We start from the raw sequence: 24,697 nt of genomic DNA on the forward strand, positions 1-24,697 counted from the left end.
CCATGTTGGCCTGGCTACTCTCCAATTCCTGACCTCGTGATCTGCCCGCCTTGGCCTCCCAAAGTGCTGATATTACAGGTGTGAGCCACCGCACCTGGCTGGGATGGGGTGTCTTAATGTTGCCCAGGCTGGTGTTGAACTCCTGGTCCCAAGCACTCCTCCCTTCTGAGCCTCCCAAAGCACTGGGATTACAGGCGTGAGCCATCACACCCAGGATAGCTTTTTGTTAAATTAGGCTGGATTTCAGCCAGCCAGTTTTACCTCAAAAGATTTACCCTCTTTCTGTTTCCCATGTTAATCCATGTAAAGCAAATTTGGGTGGAGTTTCCTTACTGCCCGGACAGGCTGTGTGTGCGCGTTTCTCTTTCCCTTGATGCCTCAGAGTCAGCTTGACAGAGAATGGTGTTATGATCCAAATTCAAGAAACTGATGCTAATGCTTCATGTTTTTGGGAACCCAGCCTGGCACCCACCCCCTACCTAGACTGCATATCACCTACTCTCATTTTATTTCTTGAGGAATAGAGATCTTCCAGATCAGAGATAAGTCCCTTAATCCACTAAGAGCTAAAGCCAGAGTCCCTTAAACCTATATTCTCAAGGCCCTAAGGAATTATGAGCATCAGAGAGTAGTCAAGTTGATAGAAATACGAATACAGAAAAGTAAAAGAGAAGGTGTGGGGGATCCGTTCACATTGATCCCACTGGTTTTAGAGATAACCAGTGTTAATATTCAGTGTGCTCCTGGGTGATGTCATAAGATGAGAGAAAGGCCTCGCACATGACCTGCCTCCAAAGACACAAGCACAGAATGGGGAAAATGCATTTATTCAGCAAATATTTATTGCCGTGTCCAACTATGGTTCAATCATTACTCCAGGGACTGGGGTGGTGGCAGCCACGAGCAGACTAGGCAGAAAGTTTTTTGTTTAGGGTCTCCCTTACCTTCAGCAGGGCAGGGCTTTGGCGGCACATGTGAAAACATTTCAGAAATTTTCACCTAAAACTGCGATTGCAGGCTTTCCCAACCGTGGCATGGTTGGCATTTGGGGCTGGATCACAATTTGTTTTGGAGGACTGTCCTGTGTGCATTATAGGATGTTTAGCAGCAGCCCTGGCTTCTACCCATTAGATGCCAATTGCATCCCCACCCCACCTCCTAAGTGGTACAGTCAGTACGTTTCCAGGCAGCGCCAAACGTCCCTGGGGAGGGTGAACTCACACTGGCTGGGAACTATGGCTTTAGCGGAAGCCCTCTTAGCCATCTACAAGAAGGGGAAGGGCCTGCTCCGCCTCTGAGCTGGGAGACCCCATCTCTGCTCCGAAAGAGGATCAGTCCTTCAGAGATGAACTGGGGCAAGTATGAGGTGACCAGAATGGCAAAAAGGACTTGAAACAATCTTGTTTGAAAAACAGCTAAAGCCGCTGTGTTAGCCAGGAGAACAGGTAATCCCCTGGGCTACCTCGTGGCTCTCTGAAAGATAGTCAGGTGTGTGGAAGAGGGATTCACCTGGTTCTGGCCCGTCTCGAGGCACAGGTCTTGGCAGTAGAAGCTGCGAGGAGGTGCTGCTCACAGTAGTGTTCTGTGGTTTTGGTGTCACCTCCAGGCAGGGCCTAACCACATGTCCCCTTTCTAAGTAAGCCCTCTCCTCCTCCCTGGATCTGGGAGTGCGTGGTGGCTGTTGGGGGAGGTGGGAAGGTGGTCTCATCCCCACCCCAACTCTTGGCAGCTCTCTTTACTCTGTAAGACGTGCTTGGTTTGCTGGGTGGCATCCCCTGATGCTCTGGGACCCCTGGGACCCCAGTTCTCCCTGAAATCAGTGTGGTTGGGGCTATGCTGGCTTCTAAGAGGGACCCGCATGTGGATAAGGGTGCCAGGGAAGCTGCCCATCAAATGTGAGCGTAGGCTTGCCCGCACAGCTCCATGGCTGAGATCAGGAAGGGGTGGGTACCTCACTTTTCTCGGGGATGATGACAGGGAAGAACAATGCAGGAGAAAACTTAAAACTAAATGCGGAAAGAAATTTACAGCTCAGTGCTAGGAAAGAAGTGCTCTCGTGGCCAGGGGATGAACCCTGCTGTTCCCTGTCCCCTCCTTTTCTTCAGAGGAAGCTCTCTCGGCGCCCTCACTCGGGAGAGACGAACACAAAGCCTCCCTCTCTGGGTCCAAGAGCCTCCAATCCATCCCTGAACAACCCCCTCCTGCTTCTCACTTCCTGTCCTCAGATCAGATCCACCTTTTTCCAGATAAAATGTTCTCAGCTTCTAGAAATACCCTTCCTCTCCATCCCCTGCCTTCATCCTGGGATGCCTTCCACCCCAGGGCTGCCCAGCACAGCACCTCGGGTCCCATCCTATGCGTCCTGAAGTCCATGTGGGTCCATCCCTCTGGAAGGAACCCTCCTGTGGATCTTCCACTCCCCCTTCCCCTTCCCTATCCCTTACCTGCACACGTTGGGGTCCAGCAGGCCAGGCCTTTTTTTTTTTTTTTTTTTTTTTTTTTTTTTTGAGATGGAGTCTCAAGGCTGTTGCTGAGGCTGGAGTGCAGTGGCGTGATCTCAGCTCACTGCAACCTCCACCTCCCGGGTTCAAGTGATTCTCCTGCCTCAACCTCCCGAGTAGCTGGGACTACAGGCGTGTGCCATCACACCCAGTTAATTTTTGTATTTTTAGTAGAGATGGAGTTCCATCATGTTGGCCAGGCTGGTCTTAAACTCCTGACTTCAAATGATCCACCCAGCAGGCCGGGACTTTCTGCATCCTCTTCGCCACTGCCTCCATCTCCACTCCTAAGTTCCTTCAGCAACTTCTTGGATAAGAACACAAATATATACCCTTTCTACAAACAACCGTCAGAGTCTGGGTTGGCCAGAGCCATAGAAAAGAAGAAGCACGTATTTCCTTTTTCTTTTCTTTTCTTTTTTCTTTTTTTTTTTTTTTTGAGATGGAGTCCCACTGTCGGACAGACTGGAATGCAGTGGTATGATCTCGGCTCACTGCAATCTCTTGACTCCTGGGTTCAAGTGATTCTCCTGCCTCAGCCTCCCAAGTAGCTGGGGTTACAGGCACCCACCACCATACCTGGCTAATTTTTTTTTGTAATTTTAGTAGAGACGGATTTTGCCGTGTTGGCTAGGCTGGTCTCGAACTCCTGACCTCAGGTGATCCACCCACTGCAGCCTCCCAAAGTGATGAGATTACAGGGGTAAGCCACCGTGCCTGACCCTCTTTTTTTAAAAAAAAAATAAGATAGGCTGGGCACGGTGGCTCACGCCTGCAATCCCAGCACTTTGGGAGGCGGAGGCGGGTGGATCATGAGGTCAAGAGATCGAGACCATCCTGGTCAACATGGTGAAACTCCGCCTCTACTAAAAATACAAAAATTAGCTGGGCATGGTAGCACGTGCCTGTAATCCCAGCTATTCAGGAGGTTGAGGCAGGAGAATTGCCTGAACCCAGGAGGCGGAGGTTGCGGTGAGCCGAGATCGCACCATTTCACTCCAGCCTGGGTAACAAGAGCAAAACTCCATCGCAAAAAGCAAAAATAGAGGAAAAAACCCACGAAGGCAGAAGTGCCTAGGTCCCATGAAATGTGGCTCTGCCAAAAGCCAAGCAAATGAACACAGGAAACTTGAAAGTATAGGTTTCTATTGATTTTATCTCTTTCGCTGAGGTTTTAAAGACTCCCAGGCCCAATTGCTTTGGAGGGGTTTGAGGTTTGGAGTAGCTGGGGTGCCCTTGGTAGCCTTAGTAGGGCAGATGCTTTCTCCAAGTTCACACGTAGGCTGGGGCCCAGCCCTGGGGTGGCATTGGGCTGATTGTGCCAAGGACCATCTCCCCTTCCAGGGCTAACCTCAGGGTCTTGGCTTTTTCTGTTACTTAGGGAAGGACTATTTCATAGCCCAAGCTTGCCAAATCTGGACGGGGCTGCCTTGAGTGGCTTGAGTCACCGGACGTACTGAAGCTTTTCTCATGGGCGAGAGGTTTTCTTTGTGCTCCGTGTGGACTAGGTACCTCTGAAGTTCTTGCCAAAGTCTGAGACATTAGGATTCCGTGAACGTTAGACTTAGTGCTATATAATTAGGATGCTAAACCTCAGGATAGAGTAGTGGGGGAAAATCACATGGAAAAAGAAAATATACAATACTTTCCAACATCGAGTACAGATCCTGTTTCTTTTGCTGACTGATCTGACCCATCTGTGACGCTGATCTTTCTCAGGGGCACAATTTCGAGAAAACTCAAGCAAACAGCTCCAAACCACCGCAGCCTTTTCAGACTGGTTTGTGGTTCTCTTTGCTTTCCGGGTTGTGGCAGGAACCTTGGTCTCTGGACAGGTTTCTGGACTGTTCCATGCTCTGCGAGCGCCGAGTCTGCATTCTTGACTTTGCGTTGGAGTAGGATGCCAGGTCTTAGAGCTGGTATCTCAAGAGATAAGCCATCAGCTCCAAGGAACGTGAGAGCCAAAGACAAATAGAAACGCTCTGTACCTCGGTCAATGGAGAGATTCTGCCTGAGGTTGTAGGTGGAGCGCTGGAGAGCAGAAGTAGGTGGCTAACAGGAGACAGAGCCTCAGGGAAGGTCCTTTCTGCAGCCCCCTTAGAGGGCGGATATCCCCCCAGGCCCCCAGATATCAGACTGAGGAAAGTGGGGATGTGTCACCCTGGAGGCTTCCCGGTGAATAGTGCATGCAAAAACCTCAAGTCCCGCCACTGCACCCAGCTTCAGGGCAACCAGGGCCTCTTTTGTGGGGAAGTCCAGCTTCCCATTAGCTCAGCCCTCCTGCCTTCACTAAGCCCCGCTGACTTCCAGTTGGCCTGGTCATCAGATAAATGGCTCTGTTGAAGGAGCAGCCTCTCTGTTCTTGCTGAAAACTTCCGTTTTCTGCCAACATGGGCACATCAGGCTGGAGGAAGATGTGCCATAGGTAAAGTAACCTTGTACCGTATGACTTTTAAAAAATCGCATCCACAAAATCCACTAAAATATGAACAATGGCCAGGCGTGGTGGCTCATGCCTGTAATTCTAGCACTTTGGGAGGCTGAGGTGGGTGGATCACTTTGTTGCAGGAGCGGCCGTGGGAAACATCTTTCGGACACCGAATATTGGAGGAAGGAGTTTATTCAGCCCGGGAACAAGGTGGCATATTTGCCTAATATCCAAGCTCCCCTAACAAAGGAAGATTCCTTCTTTATATAGGCTTACACTTTAGATGTTACACGTGGAAGAATCTTAGGTTTATAGCTTAACATATGAAAAGGGTCTCAGTTTACAGTCTTAGGAATTACATATGAAAAGGGTTTCAGTTTACAGTCTTAGGAATTACATATGAAAAGGGCTTCGGTTTACAGTTTTAGGAATGAAAAAGGGAAGTTTATAGTCTTAGGAATGAAAAAGGGAAATTGATCTGAGATGCCTGGGTCTCCCTCTTCATTCTGAGGTCAGGAGTTCAAAATCAGCCTGGCCATCAGGGTGAAATCCCATCTTTAAAAAAAAAAAAAAAGAAAGAAATAAAAAAGAAAAAAAAATACATGAACAATGGCTGCCTTTGGGTGATGGACTAAATGTATGTTATTCTCTCTTTTATATTTCTGGATGCTCTCATTTTTTCTACCATAAACATTCACTTTTTTTTTCCTTCTTTTTTTCTTTTTGAGATGGAGTCTCACTCTTTCACTCAGGCTGGAGTGCAGTAGTGGGATCTTGGCTCACTGCAACCTCTGCCTCCTAGGTTCAAGCCATTCACCTGCCTCAGACTCCCAAGTAGCTGGGATTACAGGCGTCTGCCAGCACACTCAGCTCGTTTTTGTATTTTTACTAGAGACAGGGTTTCACCATGTTGGCTAGGCTGGTCTCAAACTTCTGACCTCAGGTGATCCACACACCTCGGCCTCCCAAAGTGTTGGGATTACAGGCGTGAGCCACCACACCTGACGGCATTCACTATTTTGTAATGAACTAAAAGAGCTAAAATAAAGAGAGTGGAATGTTTCACATATCATGGCATTTGGAACAAAAAGTATATCTTTTATAATACAGAGATCCACCCAATGGGAAATGCAGTGAATATTCTCTTGTGGACACCTGTACCCCACTGTTTCCTCTAAGTGAATGGCTGTCACCTAGCTGGTGACAGGTAGAACTCCTCAGTTCTTAGATGGGCTTGCAGGGATTACCCTTGTGAATCATTAAAACACAAACATCCAGTGGGTACTTTCTGACTGCCAGGTCTTCCTCTCTGTGCCTTACGTGTGTGTTTCATGCATACAGCCACCTGAAGCTGGTACCAATGCAGCAGTCCTCCTTTATCCATGGTTTCACTTTCTGTAGTTTTAGTTACCTGTGATCAACCATGGTCTAGAATTATTAAATGAAAAATTATAGAAATGAATATAAGTTTTTTGTTTTGTTTTTTGAGATGGAGTCTCGTTCTTGCTGCCCAGGCTAGAAGGCAACGGTTCGATCTCAGCTCACTGCAACCTCTGCCTCCCGTGTTCAAACAATTCTTCTGCCTCAGCATCTCAAGTAGCTGGGATTCCAGGCAGGTGCCACCATGCCTAGCTAATTTTATGTGTTTTTAGTAGAGGTAGGCTTTCACTATGTTGGCCAGGCCAGTTGCGAACTCCTGACCTCAGGCAATCCACCTGCCTCGGCCTTCCAAAGTGCTGGGATTACAGGTATGAGCCACCGTGCCTGGCTGTAAGTTTTAAATTGTGCACATTCTGAGGAGTGTGGTGAAGTCTTGCACCGTCCTGTCCCGTCATACCCAGGATGAGTCATCCCTTTGTCTGGTGTGTCCACACTGTATACGCTACCTGCCTGGTAGTCACTTAGTAGCCATCTCATTATCAGATCGATTGTCGAGGTGTAGCAGTGCTTATGTTCCAGTCACACTTATTTTTACTTACTAATGACCCTAATGTGCAAGAGTAGTAATGCTGGTGATTCGAATATGCCAAAGAGAAGCTGAAATGTGCTTCCTTTAAGTGAAAAGTGAAAGTTCTTGACTTAATAAGGAAAAAAGGCTGGGCCCGGTGGCTCACGCCTGTAATCTCAGCACCTTGGGAGGCTGAGGCAAGCAGATCACTTGAGGTCAGGAGTTCGAGACCAACCTGGCCAACATGGCGAAAACCCATCTCTACTAAAAATACAAAAATTAGCTGGGTATGATGGCATGCACCTGTCGACCCAATTATTTAGGAGGCTGATGCAGGAGAATCACTCGAACCCTGGAAGCAGAGGCTGCGGTGAGCCAAGATTGCACCACTGCATCTCCAGCCTGGGTGACAGAGCAAGACTCCATTAAAAAAAAAAAAAAAAAAAGGAAAGGAAAAGAAATTATGTGCTTATATGCTGAGGTTGTTAAGATCTATGGTGAGAATGAATCTTCTATTTATTTTTTATTTATTTATTTATTTTTTTTTTGGTTAGAGATGGGGTTTTGTCCTGTTGCCCAGGCTGGTCTCAAACTGGCCATCGTTCACATGGCCATTGTTCAGCCATTATTCACGTTTTGGTGGATTTTGTTCATGTGAGAACAAAATCAAGTGATCCGCCCACCTTGACCTTCCAAAGTGCTGAGATTACAGGCGTAAGTCACCAAGAATGAATCTCCTATCACGAAATTGTGAAGAAGGAAAAAGGAATTTGTGCTAGCTTTGGTGTTGCACCTGAAACTGAAAAAGTTATGGCCACAGTTCATGGTAAGTGCTTAGTTCAGATGGCAAAGTCATTACATTTGTGAGTGGAAGACATGAACAGAAACGTGTTCTGGCTGGGTGCAGTGGCTCATGCCTGTAATCCCAACATTTTGGGAGGTCGAGGCAGGAGGATCACCTGAAGCCAGGAGTTTGAAACCAGCCTAGGCAACATAGCAAGACCTTGTCTCTACAAAATAAAAATAAAAATAAAACAACAAAGATATTACGTAGGCATGGTGGTACATCCTGTAGTCCCAGTTACTCTTGGAGTCAGACAAGAATTGCTTCAAGGCCGGGCGCGGTGGCTCACGCCTATAATCCCAGCACTTTGGGAGGCTGAGACGGGTGGATCACGAGGTCAAGAGATCGAGACCATCCTGGTCAACATGGAGAAACCCCGTCTCTGCTAAAAATACAAAAAATTAGCTGGGCATGGTGGCACGTGCCTGTAATCCCAGCTACTCAGGAGGCTGAGGCAGGAGAATTGCCTGAGCCCAGGAGGCGGAGGTTGCGGAGAGCAGAGATCGCGCCATTGCACTCCAGCCTGGGTAACAAGAGCGAAACTCCGTCTAAAAAAAAAAAAAAAAAAAAAAAAATTGCTTCAGCCCAGGATTTCGAGGTTACGGTGAGTTATGATCACATCACTGCACTCCAGCCTGGCTGACAGAGTAAGACTCTATCTCTAAAAAATAATGAATAAACATGTCTGATTTATGGTAACCAGATTTGGTATAATCCAAGGTTCTAGGCATTCAGTGGGGCTCTTAGAACTTGTCTCTCTCTGATAAGGGGGGAACTGCTATATTATTAAAATATCATACCCATTTTAGAGAACTGAAAACAGAGGCATTGAGAAGCCAGATAGGTGGAAGAGCTGGGATTTGAGCGCAGGCAACACCTGGCTGCAGAGCCTGGGTGCTGAACCGATGCACCGTTCTGCCTCTTGTAGGAGCAGAAATCCGGGTGGAACCTAAAGGGAAAAAAGGCAGGTGGAGAAGGTGAGCCAGGCTGTGGGAGCAAGGCTGTTGGTGCTTGCTCTGGGCTGGTTCAGGTGGGTGTTGACAGAGCAGGGTCAGGGAGCAAGTCAGAAGAGCTGGGGCCAACTCAAGTCTTTTTATTTCTGCAGCGTGCTGGACATTTTTCCAACTGTGGTAGCCCTGGCCCAGGCCAGCTTGCCCCAGGGTCGGCGCTTTGATGGTGTGGATGTCTCCGAGGTGCTCTTTGGCCGGTCACAGCCTGGGCACAGGGTAAGTGGGGGAGGTATGTGCCCACATGAGGCTCTTTAGGAGGCTGGGCTGCTGCCTCTCACCTCTGTGCAGACAGAACCATCCTCGGAAGATGCAAGCAAGTGGATGGTTCCCACCCCATTTGAGATGAGCCTCTTTCTAACCCTGAACTCCTGTCCAGATTTATATTTAACCATTTGGCTTAGGGTGGGTGTATATAGGTTCTCATTCCCTTTAATGGGCATTTTTTTCCTGCATGTTTTTAATTTAATAACATAGCTACCCAGCATGTTTTGTTAGATGAGATGACTGACTAGTGTCTACAACGTGTTTATTGTGAGCCTCTTCCTCTAGAATGGAAGCTTCTTGAGGGCAAGAATCTGAGCCATCAGGTTCAGCTCTGAGTTCTCACTGTCTTCAGTCAGCCAGCATTCAGTCCATGCAAACTGGATGAACCAATAATGGAACAAATGAACAAATGAGTGAAAGACCCTTTGGGCAGCAGGTCCGACAAGGGCTTTACATCCAATATTCCCCTGGCTCCAGAGGGCTCAGCACATGCTCTGCAGCCTGTTGTGGTTTTCTTTCTTTTATTTTCTTTTTTTTTTGAGATGGAGTCTTGCTCTGTCACCCAGGCTGGAGTGCAGTGGCGTGATCTCAGCTCACTGCAACCTCCGCCTCCCAGGCTCAAGGGATTATCCTGCTTCAGCCTCCCTAGTAGCTGGGATTACAGGCCCATGCCACCATGCTTGGCTAATTTTTGTATTTGTAACAGAGATGGGGTTTCACCATGTTGACCAGGCTGGTCTCGAACTCCTGATCTCAAGTGATCCACCCACCTTGGCCTCCCAAAGTACTGGGATTACAGGTGTGAGCCACCATGCCTGACCTGCAGCCTGTTCTTGACCAAGCAGTTTGTGACAATGGCTTTGGGCTTCCACTTACCAGCCTCACCTCTCAATGTCCCCTCTTTACACTCTGAAGCACTCATTGGCAGTGACAGCCAGGAAATGTCAGGCCTCATGGCCTTTCCTTGTCATTTCCCTGTGTTTTCCTTTCCCCAAATGGAAGAGGAAGCAGGAAGAAGCAAGGAGGCCAAATGAGCAGCAAGTCCCCTCTGCAACGCCCTGCAAATGCATGACTTCTTGGTGAGGGACCCACACATCAAAGGGTCTATTTATGTCTTTGCTAAGGGTCACATGGAAGTGACTCAAATGTACACAAGTGTCCTGTGGCTGGTAGTTACTGAAGCTGTTCTTCCCACCCAGCCTCCCCCAGCAAACCAGAACACGGGTCCTCTGTGGGCCATTGGTGCCTCTGTGCACAGGAATGCAATTTTTAAGGGTTATCAGATGAGGCCTGAGAGGTCTTCTGAAGTCCTGCTTCTCCCCAGAATATCCGCCCGCTAGAGCTGCAGACCCTTCCAGGCCTAGCCCTTCTCCCTAAGCCAGAGCAGCAAGCAGGAAGATGGTTTCCGCCTTGAGGTTGGAAGTTAGCAGTATGTGACCCTGGAGGGTTGTCACAGACGTCACTGGAGAGGTGCTCCAGAGTGTTTATTACCACGGCTGCTAGGAATAATTGGGGTCACCAGGAAGTGCTTCAAGGACTGTGGTCTCCTTGACGTTGTTGGTACTGCCTGTGGAAGCCAGCTCCTTCATGTGCTAATTTCCTTTCTCAGACAGGAGAGCTCTGCTCTTGCTCAAACTATAGTTTTGCCCAGGATCACAGAGACCCCAGCCTAACTAGTTCCCAGCAGGGTTAGGCGCAGGAATCAGACTGGGAAACCAGATACAAATCACAGCATCGTCATGGGGATGTATGATGGCATGGTTAATGCAGCTGGAGTCAGGACTGACTTGCTCCCTAACCACACCCCATGGCCCAGAAAGAAACAGCCACACTTACTGCTTGTGGGAAGCAGCTGATGGTATCTTCAAGGTTAAGAGCACATGGGGCTGGCACCCTGCCTCCCAGAGCACGCCTGCAGTATCAGTGAAGACACTCGAGAGAAGACTCTGAAGTTTGAGGACAACGTGGGGTAGTTGCTGGACCTGAATTTCGGTTTGGTCTTCTCTGGTCAGTCCTCTCTATTGAAGCAAAGTAATAGGCCTAAAGCAGGTGTCCCCAAACTACGGCCTGCGGGCCGCATGCGGCCCCCCGAGGCCATTTATCCGGCCCCCCGCCGCACTTCAGGAAGGGGCACCTCTTTCATTGGTGGTCAGTGAGAGGAGCACAGTATGTGGCAACCCTCCAACAGTCTGAGGGACAGTAAACTGGCCCCCTGTGTAAAAAGTTTGGGGACGCCTGGCCTAAAGAAATAAGAGTAAATTGTCTCAAATTTGGAGTAGCTATGGGGGAGGCCAGAAGGTAAGAATATGAGGAATGATATACACACATAAACATGCTATACATACACACACGTATATACACACATGTACAGACGTGTGGATGTGTCTATACATGCATATCACACATATGCATGCATATTCTAGACATGTGTATGCATATGGATGTTTTATTTTATTTTTTTGTGATGGAGTCTTACTCTGTCTCCCAGGCTAGCGTGCAGTGGCACAATCTTGGCTCACTGCAACCTCCACCTCCTGGGTTCAAGCAATTCTCCTGCCTCAGACTCCTGAGTAGCTGGGATTACAGGCATGGTGCCACTATGCCCAGTTAATTTTTGTGTTTTTAGTAGAGACGGGGTTTCACCATGTTGGCCAGGCTGGTCTCAAACTCCTGACCTCAGGTAATCTGCCCACCTCAGCCTCCCAAAGTGCTGGGATTACAGGTGTGAGCCACCGTGCCTAGCCTGCATAGGTATGTTTGTATACCATGCATATATACACATGTATACACATGTATGCATATGCACATGTCGGTATACATGCATGTATAAATATGTATGCATGTGTGTGCTTATACATGCATACATATGTTTGCGTATGCATGTGTCTATATACCTAAACATATATACATGTTTATCTTCAAACACTATACATGTGAACATATGTATGCATATGCATGTCTGTGCACATATATGTATACATTTGCATGCACACACATACATGTATACATATGTATATGTCCAGGCATATACATAGAGATATATGCATATATTTATGTGCATGCCTATGCACATGTATACATATGTATACGCATGCATATATCTATATACACATACATACATGTACACATGCATATGTCTGCATACATGCAAACATGTACACAGATGCATATGTCTATACACACATGCATACGTGTATACATATGTAATTTTAAATAAGCACAATTTGTGTTCACTCTCAGATACATCCTGGGCTTACAAGGATTCCAATATGAGTTAGTTTAGAAACAGTTTCAGTTCTAGAAGTTCAAAGTAACTCCTCGATATTCAGCTGAAAACAATATGTCGATGCATTTTAGCAATTGGGTTCTTACCTATTGCAAACCAAGTAGCCAAGAGTTAAGCAGAGAAGCAAGAGAGTTGAGAGGTGTTGCGCACGTAATGAGCTACCACTTCCCCCTGGATGGTGTTCTCACAACCCACTTCATCAACCTCTAGGGACATTGTGTCTGTGATGTTCAAAACCACGGCAGCTGACACCATGCTGCGTGTTCTTGCATCAGCCCAACCTCCTGCTTCTGATCTTGATGCGTCTGCGTCTAGGCAGTGAAGGTCACCAGGAGAGAGATGAGGTCTGCACAGCCTAGAACCAAATGTTCCACTTTGTGCTTTCCGGACTCCCACATGGCAGCTGAAGGTTGTAACATCACCACTGCTCAGGTTGTACCTTAGCCCCAGGTTGTCATGATCAGGTCCAGAAATTGTCCACAAAGGAACGTTTTCCCCAATAGCTCTGCATCTGCCTAGCCCAACACTGTGTGGGGCTGCTGTGGCTCACCAAATGCTTGGCACACCCCTGGAGGCCGTACATTGAGGAAACAAGCTGCCTTGTAACGTCCAGAATGTGGATCGCTTCTCTTAGGGAGGCCCCTAGTGGCGAGAGATGTCATCTGGAGTGGGTGGCAAACTACTGACCACCCCATCTGCCCCGTTTGGGAGCTGTGCATCCCTACCTGAATGGTGAAGAAGCCCACCTTTAGGGGATGCTATATCAGCACCCTCTAGGACCTAAAACAAGGGAACACTTGTGCTTAAAAAAACAAAAGAAGATAAAATAGAGCAAGAAAGGCAACCAGGAAGGCAAAACACGTTTGCATAAGATAAAGTCATCTTTGAAATTTGAACCAGGCATCTGGAGAGCTGTGATTCATATGCACTTTTGACAACTTCCTTCCTATGTTGATATAAACAAGAAAGCCATAATGGGTCTGCTCAAACGAAAAAAAAATGCATAGACAAGTTGTCCAAAGTCCATCTATGTTTCTGAGAATGAGCCATCCCACAGTGTTGCTTCCTCTTGGATTTTGGAAGTTGCCTCTGGTAATGCCACATAAATAGTGGGAAAAGAGCAGCCCACCCTCATGGAGTTTCTGTGATTGCGACCCAAGTACTGTGAATGACCTGAAGCAGCAAGCCTTCACTCCCATCTTCTGCATGTCCGAGTGCATCGTATATCAGTTGACAATAGATTTTCCAAGTCTCCCACTTCCTGCTGTCTCAAGAAGGAAACAAAACAGTCTCCTGTGGTGAAGAGGCTTGGCTTTCTGCAGGGATGGAAGAAGTGAGGGTTTTCAATGACGACTTCTTTTCCTGTTTGGAAGGAACCTGCTATCATCACGCGCGCCCTGGGTATGTGCAGGGATTGTCATGAGAACCTGGAAGCAGCAGGTGTGGGGAAGAGACGCACCTTGGCAGCATCCTCTCAGAGTTGTGAAACTCGGGGGTACAGCTGTTTACTGCTCCAGCAGATGTTTCTCGTTTTTTTTTTTTTAAAGTCCCGTGGAAACTTTGAATCATGTAACTGCCTTTCCAGCCATATATACGGTTGTGATTCATACCAAGGCAATGTCATGCTTTTAGCCCAGACCCACCAACCTACCAAGGTCACTGGCCTTTTATTTTCTTTCACATCCTTTCCTTGAGAACCCTGAATTAGCTGTTTCCATTCTGCAGGGTAATTCTTTTATCTGTGACCTGATGAGGAAAGATTTCCTCAGTCCAAATATAGTCGGATTGAGTCATAGCTGTGGGCGTCTGCGTCCAGAGGCTGGGCTGTGCCTGGTTCTGGGGAAATCAAGGATGCCACCTTTTGTACCATCCCTGCTCAAGAGAGAGTTGGAAAATTGACTTGATGCTAAAGAAACCTTTTTTTCCAAGAGATTTGAGGGTCACCTGCATCAGAATCCCTAGAGATATTTGTAAAACAAGTCAGTCCCCAAGGCCCATCCTGACACTGAGGGGTTGGAACTCGGGCAGGGTGGCCTTTAGGTCTGTGACCTGTTCACCACACAGAGCCCTGCACTTATAAAGGGACTGTGCTTGGTTTTAAGCTCTGTCATAGTCATCATGAAATTTTAAGTTTGTGTATAAGTTTGTGATTTGCATTTTGCAGTGGACTTTGCAAATTACATAGCAGGTTTCAGGCCTGGAAATCTGACCTACCTAGTGAAACCTTTTGCCTACTCTTCCAGAGTTGTAACCCACTCCCATCAATTAACCAGCAAAATAACTTCACAGGCTCCCTGGGGTTGGCTGGTGTGGACTCCAGGCTTGTGTCTGTCAGTGTGTGTTGGGGTGCAGGCATAGGGAAAGCAGACCCTAAAAAAGGCAGTAATATTTTCCAGGGAGCATCCAGCATCATCTAGCATGTTTTATTTATTTATTTTTTTTTGACACAGGGTCTTGCTCTGTCATCCAGTCTGGAGCGTAGTGGTATGATCATAGCTCACTGCAGCCTTAACCTCCGAGGCTCAAGCAATCCTCTCACCTCAGCCTCAGAGTAGCTGGAACCACAGGTGTGCACCATGATGTCTGCTGAAGTTTTGTATTTTTGTGTAGAGAAGGGTCTTGCTGTGTTGCCCAGATTGGTTTCAAACTCCTGGGCTCAAGTGATCCTCCTGCCTCGACCTCCCAAGGTGTTGGGATTACAGGTGTGAGCCACCGAGCTCTCCCAATTTTTCCATTTGTGAGCTCTGCCACTCTTTCCCAGGTGCTGTTCCACCCCAACAGTGGGGCAGCTGGAGAGTTTGGAGCCCTGCAGACTGTCCGCCTGGAGCGTTACAAGGCCTTCTACATTACCGGTGAGTGAGGGGCCACCTACCCCTGCCTCCCCATGTGCACACCTGCACGGGGACCCTGCGGACTCTCACCCATGCCTCTGAGAATGAGTGTGGGCTGACCTCCTTTTGGGGGGTTCTCAGCAGCTCTTGACAGTGTCTCCCCCAAACCCAGGGTCCCTGCACAGGCTCTCTGGATCCCCCATATGCAAATAAGGCCTTTGTGCTGTTCACCTGACTTTCTAGGGAGCTGGGAGCTCTCAACACATTTATTTAGCTCCTTTTCACACAGTGAGTGTTTCCCATTATTATGCTTTAAATGCCAGTTTGGATGAACATTAAATGGAAGCCTAGAGATATTTTAAAGTATAATTTACTTGACAATAGACTGTTTCAGAAAATAGATTTTAGAGGACTAGTTAGCAAACCGACAGAAGTCTCTCTGCTTCTTGGTTTACTGTGACTATCCATCTCTTATATGTATATTTTAGAAGTGTCACACTGGATCAGGATGATCCTCAGGGTCCTCTGATGCCTTCTTGCTGCCAGCTGAATTCAGACTCTCACTCCTGAGTCCTTCTGTCTTTCCAGCCTTAGTTTTCCACAAACAAGTCTCCTCTTCCTTTAAATCCCTTCAGCTTTTTTTTTTTTTTTTTTTTTTTTAAGATGGAATCTTGCTCTGTCGCCAGGCTGAAGTGCAATGGCGCAATCTCGGCTCATGGCAACCCCCGCCTCCTCATTCAAGCAATTCCTCTGCCTCAGCCTCCTGAGTAGCTGAAATTACAGGCATGCACCACCATGCCCAGATAATTTTTTTGCATTTTAGTGGAGAGGGGGTTTCACCATGTTGGCCAGAATCGTCTTGAACTCCTAGCCTCATGATCCACCCGCCTCAGCCTCCCAAAGTGCTGGGATTACAGGCATGAGTCACCACGCCCAGCCCCCTTTCAGCTTTTAAGGTCCAAGTCAAATGTCACTTTCACAAAATTCTCTCTTATCTTCCCAGCTGGCTAGGAATCCTGGAGAACACTGTGATCTCACTTTCTGCCAGTCATTTAGGTACATGTTTTATCTCCTGTACTAGTTTTAAGCTTTCTAAATTCAGAACTCTTCCAGTGCTTTAATCTTTGTTGTCTTGAAGTGCTTAGCTACAGTTTTTTTTTTAATGAATGAAAAACAAAAACTAGAAAAAGGGAAACCTGTGACCTAATGCAGATTCCAACTTGATTCAGTTATTTCATGTTGGAGCTTTTCAAAGAATTAGATAATAATAAAATTATTTTCTCTGGGTGTAAATAAGTGATCCAGAAGAAAACGTGGCATAAAAACGAAACATGACTTGAACGGTATTAAAAATGTCACAAAAATCTTTGATTCTCTAAAACCTAAAACTCAAAACAGTCAGATACTTGTTATGTTTTCAGATGAGAAGTTTCTAGATGAGAATCCTTATATTACATTATGTAAGAGGTATGGGACTTCCAGGCTGTGTTAATTTCACAAGGAATAGTCCTGCCAGAAAGCCCTTGGCAGCACAATGTTGGAATCATACATGTTACTATGAAGTAATAGGGCTGTTTAAAATGATCACAATCAGATAGGAATTATAGCACCCAGGGGAGGTCTGCTCTTCTAAGGAGTCACCAAACTCCCGAGAGAGGCTGGATAGGGAGCACTAAACTTTTAATGCATCAGTGAAAACTGGGAATAGGATGAAACAGCGGTATGTTCTGATTCCCCCTTCCTCTTGTGTCTAACATTTGCATCCCAGTTACATGTAACTGCTTTTGGATAAGCTAGATGAATTGACATCTACCACATTAGATTAGAGAAAGATGTGTGCTTCTATGAGGATACCATGTTATGGTCACACACTGGGAGTGGCCTTAGAAAGACAACCAGTCTGTTTTGGCATGTGGCCTAGAATTAAGGTACCTTACTGTTTTTCATTTTAAGAAGCAGATAAGGCAGCTGTGATGGCTCACGCCTGTAATCTCAGCACTCTGGGAGGTTAAGGTGAGTGGATCTCTGAGGTCAGGAGTTCGAGACCAGCCTGGCCAACATGGTAAAACTTCATCTCTACTAAAAATAAAAAATTAGCCAGGTGTGGTGGCACATGCCTATAGTCTTAGCTACTCAGGAGGCTGAGGCAGGAGAATCGTTTGAACCTGGGAGGTGGAGGTTGCAGTGAGCCAAGATTTTATCACTGCACACTGCACTCCCGCCTGGGCAACAGAGTAAGACTCCGTCTCCAAAAAAAAGAAAGAAAGAAAGAAAAAAAAGCAGTTAAGGCAACCTGTACACATAGTGAGAGGCCCCAGATATAAAATGTATAATTTGGTGAGGTTTTGTAAGTGTAGATACCTGTATATGTACTCTTTTAATGGTGTGAGTTCCATTGCTTATTTTTGTCTTTTTCTATTGATTGATTTTCAACTGTTAAGCCAACTTTGCATTTCTGGATAAATCCCATTTAGTCATGATGTATTGCACTTTTTATATCTTGCTGGATTTGATTTGCTAAGACTTTATCTATAATTTTCCTTTCTTGTCTGTGTCAACGTTTGGGATCAGGATTTTTCTGACCTTATAAAACGAGTTCAAAAATATTCCCTTCTCTGTTTTCTGAAAGGGTTTGTGTAAGATCAGTATTATTTCTTTCATGTTTGATTGAATTCATCTGTGAAATGATTTGCCAAACTCAGTGTTGTGAAGATTTTGTCTTATTTTTAAAAAGATTGTTAGTATTTTAGGTCTTATATTTAGATTTTGGATCCATTTCCAGTTAATTTTTGTATGTGGCATAAGGGAAGGGTCCAATTTCATTGTTTTACATGTTGACATCTAGTTTTCCCAGCACCATCCGTTTGTTGAAAAACTGTCCTTTCCCCATTGAATGGTCTTGGCACCCCTGTTAAAAACTGTTTGATCATACATGTAAGGGATAATTTCCACTGTCTATTCTTTTCCATTAGCTATATGTCTATCCTTCTGCCAGTACCACACTGTTTTGATTACTATAGACTTGTTGTAGTTTTGAAATCAGGAAGTTTGAATCCTCCAGTTTGGGGCCTTTTAATTTTTTTTATTTTTTAAGACTGTTTTGACTTTTCTGGATCCTTTGAGATTCCATGTGAATTTTAGGATGGGTTTTTCTATTTCTGCCAAAAACATCATTGGGATTTTGATAAGGATTGTGTGTAAATTACTTTGGGTAGTGTTGACATTTTCACAGTATTAAGTCTTTCAATCCATGAACATGAGATGTAACCATTTATTTATGTCTTCCTTAATTTCTTTCAGCTATATTTTATGGTTTTCATTATACAAGACTTTCATTTTTTTGTGTTAATTTCTATTTTATTCTTTTTGGTGCCATTGTAAATGAAATTGTTTTTGCAATTTTCTTTTTCAGATTGTTCACTATTAGTGTGTAGAAATCTAACTGGTATTGTGTTTTGAATTTTTATCCTGGTATTTTGCTGAATTCCTTTATTAATTTTGCTTTTATGTGGAATCTTTAGGTTTTCTTCATAAAAGATTATATCTTCTCTGAAGGAGGTCATTTTACTTCTTCCATTCCAATTTGGATGCTCTTCATTTCTTTTGCTTGCCTAATTGCTCTGGCAGGAATGTCCAGTACTATGTGGAACAGAAATGGCAAAAATGGCATTGAAACTTTTATTAATATGTTATGTCCTTCTCTTTGTCTCTCATAATCTTTAAAAAATTTAATGTCTATTTTGTATGACATTAGGATAGCTACTCTGTCTTTTGATTGTTATTTGCATGGAAAATCTTTTCCTACTGTTTCACTTTATTTTTTTCATGGGTTATTGGGGTACACATGGTGTTTGGTTACATGAGTAAGTTCTTTAGTGGTGATTTGTGAAAATTTGTTGCGCCCATCACCCAAGCAGCATACACTGCATCCTATTTGTAGGCTTTCATCCTTGGCCCCCTTCCCACCCTACCTCCAAATCCTCAAAGTCCATTGTGTCATTCTTATGCTTTTGCATCCTCCTCATAGTTTAGCCCTCACATATCAGTGAGAATATATGATGTTTGGTTTTCCATCCCTGAGTTACTTCAGTTGGAATCATAGTCTCCCAATCTCATCCAGGTTGCTCCAAATGCTGTTGATTCATTCCTTTTTATGGCTGAATAGTATTCCATTATATATATATATATATATATATATATATATCACAGTTTATTTATCCACCCTGTTGATTGATGAGCATTTGGGTTGCTTCCACAATTTTGCAGTTCCAAGTTGTGCTGCTACAAATATGTGTGTGCAAGCGTTTTTTGTATAATGAATTCTTTTCCTCTGGGTAGATACCCAGTAGTGGGATTGCTGGATCAAATGGTAGTTCTACTTTTAGTTCTTTAAGGAATATCCACACTGTTTTCCATAGTGGCTATACTAGTTTACATTCCTACCAGCAGTGTGGAAGTGTTCCCTGTTCACTGCATCCATGCCAACATCTACTGTTTTTTGATTTTTTGATTATGACCATCCTTGCAGGAGTGAGATGGTATCACATTGTGGTTTTGATTTGTATTTCCTTGATCATTAGTGATGTTGCACGTTTTTTCATGTTTCTTATCCATTTATATGTCTTCTTTTGATGATTGTCTATTCACCTGCTTAGCCTACTTTTTGATGGGATTTTTTTTTTCTTGCTGATTTGTTTGAGTTCATTGTAGGTTCTGGATATTAGTCCTTTGTCAGATTGTGAAGATTTTCTCCCACTCTGTGGACTGTTTACTCTGCTGACTGTTCCTTTTGCCATGCAAAAGCCCTTTAGTTTAATTAAGTTCCAGCTATTTATCTTTGATCTTATTGCATTTGCTTTTGGGTTCTTGTTCATGGAATCCTTGCCTAAGTCAATTTCTAGAAGTGTTTTTCCAATATGATCTTCCAGAATTTTTATAGTTTCAAGTCTTGGATTTAAGTTTTTAATCCATCTTGGTTGATTTTTGTATAAGGTGAGAGATGAAGATTCAGTTTCATTCTCCTACATGTGGTTAGCCAATTATCCCAGCACCATTTGTTGAAAAGGGTATCCTTTCCCTACTTAATGTTGTTGTTTGCTTTGTCGAAGATCAATTGGCTGTAAGTATTTGGGTTTATTTCTGTGTTCTATATTCTGTTCCAGTGGTCTGTGTGCTTATTTTTATACCAGTACTTTGCTATTTTGGTGTCAAAAGGGTTGGCACCAATTCTTCTTTGAATGTCTGGTAGAATTCTTCTATGGATCCGTCTGGTCCTAGACTTTTTTTATTGGTAATTTTTAAATCTTGCTGCTTGTTATTGGTCTGTTCAGAGTATCTAATTCTTCCTGATTTAAGCTAGAAGTTGTATTTTTCCAGGAATGTATCCATCTCTTCTAGGTTTTCTAGTTTAAATGCACAAAGGTGTTCATAGTAGCCTCGAATGATTTTTTGTATTTCTGCGGTGTCTCTTGTAATATCCCCCGTTTTGTTTCTTATTGAAGTTATTTGGATTTTCTCCCTTCTTTTCTTGGTTAATCTTGGTAACAGTCTATCAATTTTATTTATATTTTCAAAGAACCAGCTTTTTGTTTCATTTATCTTTTATATTTTTCTGTTTGTTTCAATTTTATTTAGTTCTGCTCTGATCTTGGTTATTTCCTTTTGTCTGCTGGGTTTGGTTTGTTTTTGTTTCTCTAGTTCACTGAGATATGACCTTAGAATGTCAGTTTGTGTTCTTTCAGTCTTTTTGATGTAGGTGTTTAGGGATATGAACTTTCCTCTTAGCACCTCCTTTGCCGTATCGCAGAGGTTTTGATAGGTTGTGTCACTATTGTCATTCAGTTTAAGGAATTTTTAAATTTGCATCTTGATTTCGTTTTTGACCCAATGATCATTCAGAAGAAGGATATATAATTTCTATGTATTTGCAGAGTCTCCAATCTCATCCAGGTTGCTTCCTGGTTTTCAGTGTTCCTTTGGAATAGATTTCCAGTTTTATTTTACAGTGGTCTGAGAGGGTGCTTAATATAATTTCAATTTTCTTAAATTTATTGAGGCTCACTTTATGACCTATGATATGGTCTATCTTTGAGAAAGTTACATGTACTCTTTAATAGAATGTGTATTCTGCAGTTGTTGCATGGGATGTTCTGTATATATCTGTTAAGTCCATTTGTACCCAGGTAGAGTTTAAATCCATTGTTTGTTGACTTTCTGTCTTGATGACCTGTCTAGTGCTGTCAGTGGAGTATTGAAGTCCCCCACTATTATTGTGTTGCTGTCTATCTCATTTCTTAATGTCTATTAGTAACTGTTTTATAAATTTGGGAACTCCAGTGTTAGGTGCACATATGCTTAGGATTGTAATGTTTTCCTGTTGGACAAGGCCTTTTACCATTGTATAGTGTCCCTGTCTTTTTTAACTGCTGTTGCTTTAAAGTTTGTTTTGTCTGATGTAAGAATAGCTCCCTGCTTGCTTTTGGTGTCCGTTTGGATGAAATGCCTTTTTCCACCCCTTTACTTTAAATGTATGTGAGTCCTTATGTGTTAGGACTATAATGTGATAAAACAAGGCTCCTGAAGGCAGCAGATGGTTGGTGAATTCTTATCCATTCTGCAGTTCCGTATCTTTTAAGCGGAGCATTTAGACCATGTACATTCAATGCTAGTATCAAGATGTAGGTACCATTTCATTCCTTGTGCTATTTGTTGCCTGTGTACCTTGGTTTTTTGTTTTTGCTTTTCAAATTGTGTGTGTGTGTGTGTTTTTTTATAGGGCCTGTGAGATTTATGCCTTAAAGAGGTTCTGTTTTAATATGTTTCCAGGATTTGATTCAAGATTTAGAGCTCCTTTTAGCAGTTCTTGTAGTGGTGGCTTGGTCGTGGTGAATTTTCTCAGCATTTGTTTGTCTGAAAAAGACTGTATCTTTCCTTCATATATGATGCTTAGTTTCACTGGATACAAAATTCTTGACTAAGAATTGTTCTGTTTGAGGAGGCTGAAGATATGGCCCCAATCCCTTCTAGCTTGTGGAGTATCTGCTGTTAATACTGATAGGTTTTCCTTTATAGGCTACCTCATATTTTTGTATTAGGTTTTCCTTTATAGGTTACCTGGTGATGCTTTTGCAATGAATTTCCCAGGTCTTCTTTGTGCTTCTTGTATTTGGATGTCTAGGTCTCTAGTGAGGCCAGGGAAGTTTTCCTCAATTATTCCCCCAGTATAGTCTCCAAACCTTTAGATTTCTCTTCTTCCTCAGGAACACTGATTATTCTTAAGTTTGGTTGTTTAGCATAATCCCAGCCTCCCTGGAGGCTTTGCTCCTATTTTCTTATTCTTTTTTCTCTGTCTTTGTTGGATTCGGTTAATTTGAAGACCTGTCTTCAAGCTCTAATTTCTTTCTTCTGCTTGTTTCATTCTATTGCTGAGACTTTCCACAGCATGATGGATTTCTATAAGTATCTCCAATGTTTCCTGAAGTTTTAAGTGTTTTTTTTCTTTAAGCTGTCAATTTCCTTGAATATTTCTCCCTTCACTTCTTGTATTGTTTTTTGGATTTTCTTGCATTGGGCTTCACCTTTCTCTGGTGCCTCCCTGATTAGCTTAATAACTAACCTCCTGAATTCTTTTTCAAGTAAATCAGGGATTTTTTTTTTTTCTTGATTTGGATCACTGCTGGTGAGCTAGTGTGATTTTTGGGGGAGTGCTAAAGAGCCTTGTTTTATCATATTACCAGAGTTGGTTTTCTGGTTCCTTCTCACTTGGGTAGGTTATTATTAAGTCTCAGTCTTTTGGTGAGCCTGTGTCTTTGGACTGTGAACTTCACAAGTGCTTCTTAGTCTTCCCCTTCCCTCCCCTTAGGTGAAACAGCTAGAGTGGCTAGAGCTGGGTATTTCCCTTCCCTTCAGTCAGTTAGGCTGTGAGAAAAACCTAAGTAATTTAAGCTCTGGTCAAAGAGTTTCTCCTGAGGGCAAGCCTTGTTAAGAAGAATAGAACGTTTTGGTATATTTAAAAATTGCTTTTATCCTACCCCTCTTGGAAGGATGAGGGGACTTTTCTCCAATATTTACTGTAAGAACTTGGTTGAGCTCCTGGAGGTAAAATTCACAAAAGTGTGTGTGTGTTTGTGTTAGGGGCGGGGCTTGATAACTGGGTCCTGCTGGGGTTTTTTCTCTCTCACACTTGTCCACCCTGAACCTCCAGCAATTTATCAATTACAGTTCAGGTTTTCCTTACTCCTGGCACTGGTTCCTGCAGAGGTTTCTGCTCTGGTAAGTTGTGATTCTTTCTATTTGCCTGTCTGTCTCTCTGATTTTGGAGGCAGTAGTTTGCCCTGTGACCTCACCTCTCTGAAAGACCTAATAATTGTTGATTTTTTAGTTTGTTCAGCTCTTTACTTGTTGTTAGAATGGAGTGATGATTGTCAAGCTCCTTACATGCCAAACTAGAAACTGGGAGTCTCCTATTTATTTGTCCTTAAAAATTGTAAACTGGACATTGTTGGTGAAGCATTGCAGTGATTCTGATTTCTGTTATCTGAGATGTTGATTTTTGTTTTCACTGGCAGTTAATTAGTGGTCAGTCCCTTTCAACTTATAATGCCTTAGTTTTACACTTTTGTTAGACGAGTCTTCCAGATTTTTCCCTTGATCTTAGGCAGATCCCTCAGTCATAGGACACAGTCTGTACTCCTAGCATGAACTGTTTGTTAAAGCTCATGTCACTGCCCTTTCCTGGCAATGAAGAATAATCAAATTCTACTCCAAACTCTAGGCAAAGATAACAACTATTAATCTCTACTGATCAACTGGACTCTCAGTCACAGGAGGAAAACCAGTAATAGAAGGTTGTCTAAAGGCTTTGAGATCTACTCATTCTCCTAAATATTTCAAATTTTATTTCTGGCCAGATTGGACCAGAAGGCTGAATTCTTAGGCAGTATGGCTTTGCCCCTATAGATTTCCTTGTACTGAGTTGCACGTTGGCACCTGCTTTCATCATATAGTAAAGGATGTGATAAGAAGTTATCAGTGGAACCATCCTAATCTCAGTTTTATTTTTCACAAGAATGCCATTGAGCATTCCATCCTGCAGGGCTCCCTGGAAGAATTTCTCTCCGATCTTAGTACCAGAAAAAGCCCTGCTTCTCCTGAGCAATTGATAAGTTTCTGTTTCACTAATGTTTGGCTACTGATAAGCTCAGAAGCAAGGTCAGTGTTTCGGAACTCTTGTATTTCTGAGGGCTCTTTTGCCTTTATTCCCTTTGTTTATTTAATTATGTTTATTTCCATCAGATACCTTAACTTACTTTTTGTATAGCAAAGGCAAAAGAGGAAAAAATAAAAATAAAAAGTCATTGGAATCATGAAGAGCCAAGGAAGCTGCTATCTTTCCAAACATTTTTGTACTTCCTCTTTTGGATGGCTTTCATAGCCATATTTGAATACATATAAGACTGTCATCTTCAACCCAAAGTGAAATTACTTACCTGCCTTTCCACTTGATTCACCAATTGGTATTCAAGAACTCGATTTTCAAAAAAATCAAATTTACTCCTAAAGGGCAGAGGTTAAAAATACTTAAAA

General features: G+C 43.8%; 1 protein-coding gene across 6 annotated transcripts in view; it reads left to right on the plus strand.

The window, feature by feature from the left end:
* ARSG (arylsulfatase G) overlaps nt 1-24,697 on the plus strand; it is a 146,281-nt gene that overhangs the window by 119,733 nt on the left and 1,851 nt on the right. For 4 of the 6 annotated variants that reach the window (XM_039476888.2, XM_074388884.1, XM_003931795.3 and 1 more), the window contains exons 10-11: nt 8,827-8,947; nt 15,043-15,133. In XM_039476888.2, the coding sequence (XP_039332822.2) occupies nt 8,827-8,947; nt 15,043-15,133 (212 nt within the window). Of the gene's footprint in view, nt 1-8,826; nt 8,948-14,731; nt 14,849-15,042; nt 15,134-24,697 lie in introns of those variants that run through there. The other 2 variants (XM_074388885.1, XM_074388886.1) reach the window with 2 other exon arrangements.

Source organism: Saimiri boliviensis, chromosome 17 (assembly GCF_048565385.1).
Source record: "Saimiri boliviensis isolate mSaiBol1 chromosome 17, mSaiBol1.pri, whole genome shotgun sequence".
Taxonomy (NCBI): domain Eukaryota; kingdom Metazoa; phylum Chordata; class Mammalia; order Primates; family Cebidae; genus Saimiri; species Saimiri boliviensis.